This window comes from Marmota marmota, unplaced genomic scaffold, assembly GCF_001458135.2.
Source record: "Marmota marmota marmota unplaced genomic scaffold, marMar, whole genome shotgun sequence".
In the NCBI taxonomy this organism is placed as follows: domain Eukaryota; kingdom Metazoa; phylum Chordata; class Mammalia; order Rodentia; family Sciuridae; genus Marmota; species Marmota marmota.
This window is the reverse complement of record NW_025999968.1, coordinates 49,997,674-50,010,706: the sequence shown is the minus strand read 5'-3', so window position 1 is coordinate 50,010,706 and position 13,033 is coordinate 49,997,674. Positions and strand designations below refer to the sequence as shown.

At 36.9% G+C, this 13,033-nt stretch overlaps 1 protein-coding gene across 5 annotated transcripts in view; it reads left to right on the top strand.

Moving 5' to 3' along the window:
* The window catches only part of Grik1 (glutamate ionotropic receptor kainate type subunit 1), a 381,104-nt gene extending 372,231 nt beyond the window's left edge, over positions 1–8,873 (top strand). For 3 of the 5 annotated variants that reach the window (XM_048803561.1, XM_048803557.1, XM_048803559.1), the window contains one exon: positions 8,406–8,873. In XM_048803561.1, the coding sequence (XP_048659518.1) occupies positions 8,406–8,488 (83 nt within the window). In that variant the 3' untranslated portion in view covers positions 8,489–8,873. Of the gene's footprint in view, positions 1–7,918; positions 8,006–8,405 lie in introns of all 5 variants that reach the window. The other 2 variants (XM_048803555.1, XM_048803556.1) reach the window with 1 other exon arrangement.
* The last annotated feature ends 4,160 nt before the right edge of the window (positions 8,874–13,033 follow it).

The following is a 13,033-nucleotide window of genomic DNA, read 5'->3' as shown; positions in this document are numbered from 1 at the left end:
GAGCCTGCGAGACTGTGCCTCCAGGTCAGGTCTAGATTTGGGCTGGCAGCAGTGGAAGAGCCAGCTCCCCGGCCAGGAGGCGGGGAAGGGCCAGTCGCCGCTGCCTCTTGGAAAATCCTTGCTGCGCTCTGACTGGCTTGCACACTTGGCAGCCGCCTCTCCGCTTCACGCACCCTCCGGTAACGAAAAGTATTTAGTAACAGCCTTTTGCTGCAACTTTTTTCCTGATAATCCTTCTTCTTCTGAACTTTCTTTTTCTTTCTGACTAGAGTTCCTGGGCTCTTATCAACACATGCCCTAACTATTCTTGGTTCCACTGGGGTGGCTTCTTCCTGTAGTAATTTACTTCTCACCCCTTCCATATTTTCATCATAAAGACAATACAACATTTCAAGACAAAACAAGACACAAACATACTGTATCAATCTTCTCCATTTTCTCAAAATGGTCATTTTTCCTCTCGCCCTATCTGCCTAGGGACAAGCAGATTTGCTCCCGTCCTATCTATGGACGGGCAGCTTTTTTTTCGTCACTTACCCCCGAGTGTCCCGGGGCTCCCCGTAACGGGCCACCATCTGCCGCAGCCCGGCTGGCTGGGCAAAATAACCGGGGGGTGACGAACAACTTGTGTACGTTGATACAGCAGGAGAGGGAGCCCCAATCATAACATTTTTGAAATCTAGTAGAAAATGGGAAGGAAATAAAATTATAGAAGCAGCAAAAAATAAAAAAGTTTTTTGTTTGTATATTTTGATATGATTGTGTATTACCCTTGTTCACTAAATACTTATTGTGATGAGCAGAATTACTTTGCATTGCCAGCTCTTCAAGGTAGGAGGACAACATGTTAGATAGAAAACTGTCCCAACTGGCCAACACAGCATTGAGGGATGATGGGTTCCTATCCCATCTGTCATGAGCAAATCATTACAAACAGTGATGGCTGCAGAAGTGGATCTGTTTTGTATCTCAATAAACCTATAGATTAGTCTAAAACACACAACAACAACACCAATAATGAGACATGTTCATAGGGAACTATCTGAAGCTGTAGAACTCATTATATACAATCCATGAAGGAGAAATATGTGGAACTAGGCACACAGTAAGTCTGTATTCTGAAAAATAAATCTGAGTTTCTACTATAGACCCAAGGAAAATAGCAACCTGCATTTATTTCCATTGTTTTGCCCCCCTCCCCCCCACCACCACCACTTTCTCCCCATGATTAGGCATCAGAGTTTTTATATAAACTGCTTTCAACCTAGAGATGAGTCAAGCTTTTAGCTCTTGAGTTCAGTTATCTTTGCAAATTTGTAGCAGAAACAAAAAATTTGAAAAACATAGCTTTCAATTGCAGGATCTAGATATTTCATGGAATAAATCATTTGTTCTAATTCAAAAAGCTTATCTCTAATTAGCAAGAGCCAAGGAAAAGTTTCAGCTGCTCCTGAGTGCCCTTCAGAAGCCATGGGAGACTTTGGCCTGCCTGGTGACAGACCCTAATGACATTTCCCCGCTTGAGTGAGTGCCTATGCTCAAAGCATATGACATAAAGGGGGCACAATTTTTCTGTGTTCTCAGGTGCCCACACCTATCAGCTGTTTGTCTGATCCCGTTCTATGAAAATTTGACCCTGCAGGTTCCAAATGGCAGGTGAGGGGCTCTTCTCTGGTATTCCCAGCAGCTAGGGCAAAATTCTTCCATCACCTATTGCACTTTTCTCCTTGAGAGCAGACACAAAACAATTTTTATCTTCACACACCATCTTCAACCCTAAAGGCCTTAAATTGAATATTTAATATCAATTTTTTATAATTCAAAGCATCTTCACACACATGGCTATTGTAATTAATAGGTTCAAAGACTTCACTGTCTTCTGTAGATCCATAGAAGTCTACTTAAGAGCTCAAAGCTGCCAATTTGACTCTTTTTTTTCTATAGCATCATTACCCTAAGGACAATGTATATAAAAGCTCTTGCTATAATTTTAAAAGTGGGAAAAAAGGTTAAGATTCAGAAGCACATGAATTAATATCAAAATGTTACATTGCCTCAGTATTAATTCCTCTTCTCAAAGGCCATGAAATTATTCCCAATGTTAGAAGAGAATGAACTTACATAGCCTTATCCAAAAGAAAGATCAGTTCAGAGCCCTGGGCATTCATCTTATGTACAAAATTTCTTTAAAATTCTCTTAAAAATAAAAAAAATATATTAATGTGAATTATGCATGCCATTCCACAAAATCTATTTTAATAGGAGTATAAGTTTTCTAAATGCAACCTTTAAATAAAGATAAGCCAGAAAGAAGATCTTTGTGAATCCCATGTCATCAGGTTACCTCTAGATCCCAGAGGTAAATTTTTGTGGTTTGAGAGCTCAGATAGAAGAACAAAAATTTTAGGCAATGCATTCCTGCAGAGAGAGAGGCTTTATTGAAGGATCTGAGAAGGTAAGGGTATTGGCATTAGTTTCCATTGGCTGTGAACAAAGATGAAATAGGGGAGAAGAAAGGACATGTAGGTGGTGAAATATGATGTTAAAGGGGCTAAGGAGAAAAACTGAGCTAGTGGAGTCTACAGGATACAAAGAATGGGAAGACTAGGGCTTTCAGAAGCCAATTTAAAGCATCAACAGTGCAGGGAACTTGGCTGGACAAAGAGGGACTCGGGGCCACAAGTCAGCATAAGCACTGGTGATCACATTATGCAGTTACATTACAGTATCTAGATTTGTTCCAAGCTAAAATTCTCAGTGTAGACCCTGGAGATGAGAATAGCTTTCCTCATTTTCAGGCACAGATCAACAACCACTATTCTAGAAACTAATACAGTGATCAACATTCAACCTTCCTGATCTGCTTTTCAAAAATTCCAAGGATGGTTACATGAAAGATGGTCTGTGCATTCAAATGAACTCAGAAAATGGATAAAACCAGAGCAAAAGCAGCCCAAATCCTCAGTTCTGGAATGCAAAAACTTCACACACAGATAGTGCATATACAATAATTCCAAGAAATCTTCCTCTACCACATTCACATAATTATTAATGGTGATAGAAGTGTGGACTCTGCTTTCAGATCATCAAGCATCCTGCAAAGAATAGAAATTGTGCAGATAGGTAACCGACTTTCCAAAGCCTCAAGGCAACAAACACATAACTAGGATTCTTCTGACCCTGTTCCTTAAAATGTTTTCTGCCTGAGGATAAATATATATATATATATATATATATATATATATATATATATATATATATATATATGTTAAGAATGTAAACACATAGTCCTTCTTATTAAAAAAAAAATTATCGACATTGCCTCCACAGAACTTTGACAGTAGTTTGACCAAGCCAAAGTAATAATAATAATAGTTCCATTATTTCTCAGAAATATATCACCTTGATATTCCATATTTTACTGAAAATTGTCTTTACAAAATGACTTTAAGTCTCAGTTTGCTTTTAAGCTGTAGCAAGTCTACATATACAATGACAGACTTTATATCTATAAAATGACAATAATATTACCAACATCCTTTTCTTCCATGTATAATGTAAAACTTTTTAAATAAGTCACAGAGCATTTCACATGTCTTTGAATATAAGGAGCCTAATAATTTAAGTGAAAAACTATACAATATTGGCTAAGACAGAACTCAAAAAAAAATTGCTGGAACAAAATGTTGGTTCTTCTAAGTGTTCATGTATATGTACCAATAAATGTACAGATACTAAATTTACAATAAAAAATCAGCCTGACATACACAATAAAGCCAAACTCAAATGGTCTAATTCCTTGAATGCAGCAAAATGCAAATCAATTGTAATACAGAACAATTCCTATCACTTAAAAAAAAAAAAATTTCCCTTAACCTGGACCATTTCCTTCTGAGGCAGTGTATTTTAGGAGCAAAATAAAAACAGCTTTGTTGGTACCTCCTACCCCTTCCAAGAAACATTTGAAAAAAGAAGGAAATTGTATAATTTATTTTCAGGCTTACACTAGCACCAAGAAACCAAATACTGTGGGTTAATCCAAAGGAGCTTTCATGAAGTCAGCAGTTATGAAACAGGGAAGGTAAAGGAAATCAAAAGACAGGAGAAGAGAAGGAAAGGGATTCATGAGGAACACCTCAGGCACCCAGGAAGCAGAGAAAAGGAATGACATTCTGCAAAAACCAAAACACACAAGCAAATCTTTCTTCTTTCAAAACCAGGAAAGTTGCTGTTCTAGAGGAAGTTTCTGTGGCAGTCTCAGCTAGACTAATATCTGTTTCTTGGTTTCCTTTCCTCTAAGAAAGAAGTTTCTTCACCTCTCCCCCTTTCTCTTTCTCACAACACCCTCCCAAACACACTTTATCTTTGAATACTGTCGGGAGCAACAAAAATGGCAGTGTCATATTATATTACTATAAATTAATTTGCAAATGGATTCTTCTTTTGGATTTCTCATCCTAGACATTTTCTATGAATGTGTTCACACATATGCATGTGAGTGTTTTAAATGGCAAGGGACTGTAGCTGGTTTTCACCCCCATCTCATGTTTGAGTACCTATTTTTCATGAAGAATAAGTCATAATGACATTTCCTACATAACTACTGAAACATGCTATGAATTGGGGGGGAAGTAAGAATAAACATTGAAAAGTTATATTCTAAGTGTGTATAGGATCTGTTTTAACTAAAACCCTGATACAAACAACCCAAAGGAACAGTTGAATAGAAAGGCATAAAATGGCTCCAATTAAAGAAGCATCAACCTATTTATTGTTTCCCCACCACTATAAAAACAATGTGAGTGCCCTAGAGTTAAAATATTTTCAATGTGGTAACAACATTTTTATTTTAAAGCAAAAATTTTATTTTAAAAACTTCCGTGTGCCAGGTATTGGACAACATTTCACATACATCAGTGTGTTGAATTTTCATAATAGCTCTATGAAAAGGATTCTACTATTGTCCCGTTTTATAGATAAGGAAACGGAGTCAAAGAGAAAATAAACACCTTATCTAGTAAAACCCAGCTAGCATGAGTATAGCTAAACCTTAAACGCCAGCATTCTGAAGCCAGGGACCAATTACAAGCTTTTATTAATGTCCACATATAGATCCATTAAAAATGTGTGTACCATCCACAAGAGACAAATAGAAGGACCGAGGACCAGGAAACTAGGGACATTTCCAGGCTGCAAAGCCTCAAAGGATACTACTAGGATATTCTACATCCAATCACGCTAATTCTAGAGTAACGCAGCTAGCCGAATGTCCTTATGTTTGATGATTTCTGATAAAATTAGATTCTAGAAATTTAAGCCATCATATTTAAAAATAATGTTTCTATGACTCTGTGAGTATGAGGAAGTTTATAAAAACCCAAGCCCCAAAATAGAAACTCTAGAAAGCTACAGTAATTTTGATTCTGATTCAGAAACTCAATCTTTATATGCTATACATATCTCTAATTCTGAGATTATAAAAGGCAGAGTAATTAATGAACATGAGCCCCTTCCATGTCACCTTGAGAGATGCCACTCTGGGCTGAGAGATGACCTTCACCATTTCATTTCCTATAGATACAAGAGTGAGTGGTTTATTTGAGCTCAGGCTGGCAGGGACCTTAAAGGTCATCTTTCCTTGTGACTACAGCAAAATCTTGGAAGCAGAAAGGTCAGCCCCAACATCTTGCCATTTTCTTTTTGACAGTTTGAGACAAAGTAAGAATCAAAGAGAAATCATTGTTTTTGACCAAAGTCGGAGAAACCAGACTACCTATAAAACTATAATTCTATCCATTCTCACACCAGAAGAAAGAAAGAAATACTCTAATCAAAAGAATAGAGTTGTTTATTGTGTTTTAAGACAATCTCAAATATGGGGGAAGATTTTCTTTTTAACTTAACTGAAACATATGGTTAGAAAGAGGTCAATGATCATCTCTCTCCTAAAATAGGGAAGAGAGTTCTCAATCAATCCTTTCCTCATCGTGCCTGAAGAGCAAGCCACATATAGAGGTTCATTTTGGTTGTTTTGATGTCAAATAAAATGAAATGTCTAAATTCAAACACCTGAGAGATGAAATAAAACAGAAAGATTGCAATTTCTTAATATATGTTTTATGGGAAAAGAATTTACAAAAGTTATCTAGGGTGATTTAATAATAAGAATAAGAAGACTTAAGAATCAATCTGTAGATGATTACCAGTGAAAGTCATTGGTTTGGGGCAGTCCAAATGGACTGAGTTCAAATGCAGACATTTTATCTTTGGTAAGATGCTAAATATCTCTAACTTATAAAATGTATAATATATATATATATATATATATATATATATATATATATATATATATTATAAATATGTCCCCTTATAACTCCTTTATAAGGTCATTGTGTGGTATAAGTATAATAATGTTTATAAATTCCCTGGTAATTTTTCTTTTCTTCATCCTTTCTCTCATTGTGATAATCTTTCTAAAAACAGAAATGTCCTACACCTCACCCCGAAAAAAATCCTTTCATTAAAATAAATTTCTTAGCAAAGTTTGCAAAACCCTAATATAACACTATCACAAGGACACTTTAAAATACACATTTGATCTTAAACACAAAATTTTACACGGCATAATGTTAAAAAGTCAATATATTTCATTTTTATATGTCTGCTATACCATTCCTAAAGTATAATTAATAGAAAACATTCTGCTGATTTTTTTCTTTGTGTGAGGTGACACATCTCTCAATTTCCTAAAGTCATAATTTACTATTTGAAAGAAAATTAGCATGCACAACCTGAATTTTCATTTCTCATAGGAAAATGAAAATGAAGTTCAAATCCTATACACACATGCTTAAAAGAGACAAAAAAGACTTATACAAACAGCTAGTCTTTAAGAAGTATTTGCCTAAAACCTATATTTATAATCTCATTTTTAAATAGAGTCGAAAAATTTAAAAACTACTACTTAGCTCCAGAAAGTTCTTTTTAAGACAAAATTGAATATAAATGTTCAAAAACTCATGTTGCATGTTGATATTCAAGGACCACATTAGACATTCAGAACTTCACAAATGGGACACCAGTTTCTTCCAATAAGGCACTTGCAGGCTAGAGCAGTTATCCACTGGAATGTTGTCATCTGACTGTCACCAATTTCATGTTGCAAGCTAGTGGCAAAGGAGTGATGTTTGCCCTTCCACCATCTTCTCTGTCAAAAGCTTTGATTTTTAGATTCTCTTTTTATAATTTGAGCTCTACCCTCTTAGCAAACTCTGAGTGTACAACAGAGTGTTGTTATCTACAGGCACAAGTTGTTCAGCAGATATCTGGAACTTGCTCATTTTGCGTAGCTGAAACTGTACCCCATTGAATAGTGACTGGCCCCATTTCCCTCTCCTCCAACCCCTGGCCACCACAATTCTACTTTCTGTTTCCTTGAGTTCAACTATTTTAAAAACATTGTATAAGTGGAACCATGCCATTGTTGACCTTCTGTGCAGACTTATCTTGCTAGAGGATGTTTTAAGAGCAACCTCATCAAAAAGAAAACTGCTTTATAGAAATCTCTATAAGCAGGAATTTATCAGTCAAAAATCTTATCTTGGCTAGAAGAAATGACAGCAAATTATGCTTTATTGGGCCATTTATGTACTGTGCATGTGCATATATATAATGTAATTGCAATGGAGATACATATCTTGATGTAGATATATATCATCTGCATATGTACAACATTTTATAATCATAATCCCATTTTCTTTTGTATCATGTCATCATTTTTGCTGTGCATTTCAAACCACATTATTTTCCATTTCAACCACAGCTGTATCATTGCTACTGCCAGAATCTCTGTTTTTTTTTATATTTTTTTGGAGAAAATATACAATTTAAAATTGTTTTTTTTTCTTTTTTTTATCAGAAAGGAAAGTCATCAAGACTTAGATTTTATTTTAGGAACAAAGTAAGGTTTCATGGGAGAAAAAAACAAAGCCTTGGTGTAGAGAAGGTTTGTTCATTTTCTATAGCATTACTGAAGTGTCCGTATGCCTTGATAATCCTATCATGTTTGGATCATCTCAATGGGGGAAATGCCTTAATTTAACTCTATTTTGGTGTCTCAGCAAAGGTAAGTTGAGAGCCTTGAGTTTTCTCTAACTGGGTAGTTCTGCTGCATTTGTGAAAGGAGCTGTAAAGTTTGCCCAGCTCACTTGCTGCCTTAGTTTCCTTAAGTAGAAAAGGTGGGTGGCCGGTGGGTGGAGGAGGAGGTGATGGGATGGGCCAGTTGTGACTGGGTTGCCTTAATACCAGTATCTTGTGTTCATGAAACTGTAGGCAAGAGACAGGTGGACACAGCATGGAAGAGAGCGCCATTCAACTGATGCTTTATTTTATTTCATGTTCTCTAGTGTCTCTCTTTCAATGCCATCATGGAAGAACTGGGAATCTCACTCAAGAATCAGAAAAAACTAAAGAAAAAGTCAAGAACTAAGGGGAAATCCTCTTTCACAAGTATCCTTACTTGTCATCAGAGACGAACTCAGAGAAAAGAGACTGTGGCGTGATCCAAGAAAATACTTTAAGGACTTTGCTGGGAGGAAAAGGATATGCTTGCTGCAGATTTTCGAGGATTTCTGCTGAGTGTGAGATGTGTTTCCATATATCTATATCCATAACTCTGACAATGGATAAAATGAGATAGGCATAATCCATAACTGATTATGGATATAGATATAAGAAATGCATAATTTTAAAAACTCCCATAGGTACTCTGGAAGTAACACCAGTTCTTTTGAAATGAATTTGTATGTGCACTTATTTTGCATTTTCTCTTTTGCTCCAATAAATTGCTGTGTGTGCTTTCTAAACAATAATAAAACAAGTTTTCTTTCTTTTTTTTCAGAACAAGTTTGAGCCATGGTTCCTTCTCAATTACTTGCTCCATTCAGTGTTTGATTGTGTGGTTGGTTGTTGAGTTCACTATTTTGAAGAATTTGTTCCCTGTTAAGATGCACAGTCATTCTCAGCTGAGTTTAAAGATCATCATTTTTAGTTTCTACAAAGTCCATAGTTATTACATATAGTAAAGAGAAACCATTCATCCTTGTGTTCTAAAATCTGCATTAATATGGTTTCAATGGCATTCAGAACATTAGTGAGTATACTGTAAAAGGATATTTAAAAATAAAAATACATTCCAAAAGTAAAAGCATCTGCCACATTCCAGGGAACTAGTCTGTGTTCTGGGCACACGATGGTGAGCAAAGACTGACATGGTCCCTGGCCTCAAAAAGTTTATTTCTAAAATAGAGAAGTAAAGGCTTATTATTCAAAACAACATTGGAAATTCCTTGGTGGAAGTCAGAAGTTGCAAGAACATGCGGAAGAATGCTCATGGGACGTTAGCTAGAAAGGATTCCTGCAGAAGGGAACAGCAAGGTTAAGGTCTGTGGGATGATTGGGCATAAATAGGTGAAGTAGGAACATAAGATAGGGAAGGCAAGTATCACAATCTAAGCAAACAGCAGCTTCATGGCATTGAAATAAGAGAGAATAGGGCCACAATGTTAAAGAGGAAAGGAGTTTGGTGCAGCTAAAATACACGGAGGTGCAATGGGCTAGACAGGTAGCAATTACTCTGGCTGAGGATAGAGGGAAAAGAAAGAAGGAAAGAAGACTGGAAGGAAGATGTAGATCACATCAGAAATCTCCTTCAGTAAACCTAAGGATGACACCACCTGAGCCAGAGCAGTGGCAAAGAGACCACAGGATGATGGAGGTGATTTTGAAGCACAATGCAGACAGTCAGGGATTCAGAAAGTGGCCATGAAGGAAGGAAGAACAAGACCAAGGAAAATTGCAAGATGCAGGGGACGAGGGCTTAGTGAAGCAATTGGGGGTGACTTTGTACCAGGAAACAATGGGAAAGGATAGGAATTGATTTAATATTTCATAAAATCAAATCTCCATGGTTTCTTTAAGATACTTTACTGATTGCAAGAATTTTTAATCTTGGAATATGCACCAAATGCAAATATCAGGGACAAAGGAGACTGTGCACTATATTTAAAATTTAAGTATGAAAATATTTGCAGGAATGAAAAAAACAACAAGAATTGGTAATAAAAGATATTTCACTTAATGATAATCAACAGTTTTTAAATCAATAAGAATTCATACTGACAACAAGTAGAAGAAAATGGCTCCTAAAGAACACCTTAGGATGCTAGCATTAAAAATTCATGGATAAAAACCATGAATCCAATTAACTAAATGTGGTCTAGAATGATAATATATCATGGGAGAGTGGGAAATGCAAAGTTTATTCGCTTCACTAAAAAGTATACCTAAGGCATTCCGTTTTGTACTTTGTCATGTTTTCTTCTGATTTTTAAATTTTCCCTCTTATTTTTGAAAAAAAATTACCCTAACTTTTCACATATTATTAGAGTTATTTGTGAGAAAATAAGTATATCAATTTCTAATACCTAAAATATATTGTGGGTCAATCTGGTTTATAGCATTTTAAAGCCTAATAACCTTTTTCCTCTGTGCTCCATAACTGAGTTTTCCTTCCAGGTATATAATGCTTGCTATGAGCAACTTCATTAGAAAATATATTGAAGGAGGCAAAATTGCAGAAGAGGACCTTTTTATGTCAACTATTAAATTTAGTCACAGTCCCCTTTCTCCCTGATATTTTCATTTGGTGCATATGCATGTACCTACATGTCTGTGTATTTGGGGGTGAAAATCAGGGTAAGCTCATGAGTTCAGAGGAGAGAAGAAGAAATGAGAGAAAAATCTGGAAACTGAGCCAATGGAATCTCTGGGAACAAGCATTGATCTCTGAGATTTTCATCCCATTCACTGAAGAACAGTGACTCACACAGAGTCATGTAGAAATCAATGGCAAAGTTAATTGGAAACTAGATTCAGCGTTTCTTTCTTCAGCAAGTTCTTGAGGCTAAAAGAAAAAGATTGCTCAGGTGAGATATGCGGGATGAGAAAAGGAGGTCAGTGCTGATTGAAAGGTGATATTCACAGTTAAGATTTATTTTCCTTTTAAGTCTCAGATCTTGGCCTTGTGTTTGTTGTAGAAGAGGAGGAGAGAGAGATGATTCACAACTTACCTTGACCCCATGAGGTTGGAGATATATCTAGGGCCCAGATTTTTTCACTCTTAGCCTGAAAAAAAGCTGAAGGGGGACAGAAATAAGGAGGAAGCAGTTAGAGGGAGGCAAAGTGTATCTGACCAGCATTTTTTTCTTTTTTCTGTACCTCAGCAACTATAGCTTTAATTGAACTCTTTGACTCTCCTGAAAGACTAAATGAATTCTTGGTCAAGAGATACCTATGGTTCTGTTTCAAAGTCAAAATAATGTTCAGGGAAGGTATGCCCAGCTGCTGTCCACACAGTGTGATTTTTAAATAAATGGGAAATCTACTAGTGCCAAAACGTAGGGTCCATCAGATTCTCCCCAGCATCACAGGGTCAAAGATGGGATACCGAAATGGAGCATTGACAAAAATAAGTTCAGGTTATAATCTACTTAAGCAAATCACCTATTAACTGATTCCTCCAGCCTACAGCAGTGAGAGGGGAACAGAAATTAAGTGGTCAAAGATATCCAAAGGTAAAGACTATCAAAACTGTCCCAGGATAGAGAGAGCAAGCCCTTCCATCAACAAGGTAACAGAGCACTTGGAAAAGGGATTTGTTGGGACAGAGAAGAGGTAACAAACGAGAAGCTGGGACTTCAAAGAGGCACACTCAAGTCCCAGGCCTAGTCCCACATATGAAGGGAAACTCTTTTCAGATATATATATATATATAAAATGGTAGTGTGGAGGAAAGAAGCAGGACAAAATAGGAACAATAAATCAGCAGAGTGGAGACATACATCCTATATTTACAAGCAGTAACTCAAAGTCCCATAAGCCTTGGGCATGAAATGGCCAACATTAAACCATCCTGACAGCTAAACATCTATAAATCCACAGACACTCCAACTGGCTTTGCAGGTGAGTGCCCTCACCATCATGCCACAGGGGCATCAGAGGGACTTGCTTTGAAGATTTGCCTACAGAATATCCAATTAGAGGATGTTCTTCATTTTTAGACAGGCTGCTCCTTCAACTGAGACTCCAAAATGGATCTGTGAGCGGGTATCGCCTGGTATGCCACTTGGTTTTCCACCCAATCCTCCCTCCTTACTTTCCCTGCTCATTTCCCATCCTTTTTTTCTGCATTGGCAGAGTGACCAGGGAGTCTAGTTGGCCAAGAACAGTTCTGAACTCAACCGGAAATCATGATTAAGTGTCCCCTTGTCCTCACCAGTGTTCTGATACGGACAATAAATCAGGATATTTTTCTCATGGAACCTTCCACTTCATCTTCTTGGCAACCATAGAGTTCTACTAAGGAAGCTGAAACCTCAACTGATGATAAATAAAATAGGAAGCCTACCTGAATTCTAGTGAAAGGCAAAGGATTCCACACACCACACACACACACACACACACACACACACACTCCATGAAAGTATCTGGAATAACCCAGGAAGATCTGGACTTTGACATTTCATTTGAACATATAACCAAAAAAATACATATGGTGTAAATATAAATATATACACACACATATATATTTGTATATTTCATTGCCTTAGACACATCTCGGCTATGTTCTCAGTAACTTAAAAAGGTCACATCATCAGATAATATTAACAATTGTCATGTCAGCTATCACATAACAAGTATGTGCTAAATCCAGGTGCTTTCATGTAATTCACATTTACTCATAGAATACAGCAATCCTAAGGTAAGTATTGCTATTTACATGTAAAGACTGCAGTTCAGAGGGGCTAGATAGCTCACCCAGGGCCATTTAACTATGAAGTGACAAATGGTGCAAAAACCCCACTCAGATCATCAGAACCCCATCCTGCTCCCTCCTAACCCTTGGATACCAAGCACCATCCACTGAACCTTGGCTCAGCTCCAGGCGTGCAGGATCTCAAGTGCCCACTCAGTT